At 33.5% G+C, this 1,099-nt stretch overlaps 1 protein-coding gene across 1 annotated transcript; it reads left to right on the forward strand.

Moving 5' to 3' along the window:
* Positions 1-12: 12 nt before the first annotated feature.
* Positions 13-928, forward strand: LOC104916626 (pyruvate dehydrogenase (acetyl-transferring) kinase isozyme 1, mitochondrial-like). The gene is made up of 3 exons (XM_010727650.2): positions 13-244; positions 488-576; positions 822-928. The coding sequence occupies exons 1-3, from the start codon at positions 115-117 to the stop codon at positions 864-866; spliced, it is 264 nt and encodes an 87-aa protein (XP_010725952.1). The 5' UTR covers positions 13-114; the 3' UTR covers positions 867-928.
* Positions 929-1,099: the final 171 nt, after the last annotated feature.

The raw sequence follows: 1,099 nt of genomic DNA on the forward strand, positions 1-1,099 counted from the left end.
AGTTTGCCAGAGGATTAAATTCACTTGAAAATGAACACCTAACAACGTATTAATTTTAGTTTTACAGATACCGTGATAAAAATACGCAATCGGCACAATGATGTAATTCCTACTATGGCTCAAGGAGTAATAGAATACAAGGAAAGCTTTGGCATTGATCCAGTGACCTCACAGAATGTGCAGTATTTTTTAGACCGTTTCTACATGAGTCGCATTTCAATTAGAATGCTCCTTAATCAACACTGTAAGTGCTGTTGTTGAAGGGAGGGGGACACAGTACCTGTAGTACATCAGTATTTTCCCTTCATTTTTAAGTGCTTAATACTTCTTCAACACTTCTTAAAAATATTTATTAATGAGTCTTTTAAATACAGTAAATATTAGAATTACAGATTGTCTTTAAATTTGTGTTTAGCAAAAATGAAGATATAAACTAGAATTGTAGAAATTATGTTGGATATTAAAAAATACTGTCTTTTTTTGGCAGCTTTACTGTTTGGTGGAAAATTAATCCAGCTCATCCAAAACACATTGGAAGCATTGATCCTAGCTGCAATGTTGTTGGAGTTATTAGAGGTAAATCCAGAGAAGAACAAGAATTCTGAAAACTTGCATGAACAGAGTCTGAGAGCCAATATGCATCTTGGAACAAAAATTTAAATTAAAGGGTTTTCTCCTAGAAAACATTTTTGTGAGAAGATACAAAGTCTCACTGGCAGTGCACAGTGTTTTCAATTATGGTTTTCTTCTTTGCAAACTGTAAAGGGGAAAGGAAAAACCAGAGGGGGAAATGTAACTTTCTGTGTATTTATTTCTTACAGACGGCTATGAAAGTGCCAAGAGTCTTTGTGATTTATATTACATGAGCTCTCCAGAACTTGTCCTTGAAGAGTTGAATAGTAAGTGAATGTGGGATGAGACACTTTCCTGAATGTAATGATAGCTGCTTCTGAATTAGCTGGTAAAATGTTCTCTTTTCACTTTTTATATAGTTAATATGTAGAAATCTAATATACATTTGGATATTATGTCCTCTACTGCATACTTTTTAAAAAAAAAAACCTGACAGAAGGCTTCCCCTTTTCCATATTACACACTT

This window comes from Meleagris gallopavo, unplaced genomic scaffold, assembly GCF_000146605.3.
Source record: "Meleagris gallopavo isolate NT-WF06-2002-E0010 breed Aviagen turkey brand Nicholas breeding stock unplaced genomic scaffold, Turkey_5.1 ChrUn_random_7180001925376, whole genome shotgun sequence".
NCBI classification, from domain to species: Eukaryota; Metazoa; Chordata; class Aves; order Galliformes; family Phasianidae; genus Meleagris; species Meleagris gallopavo.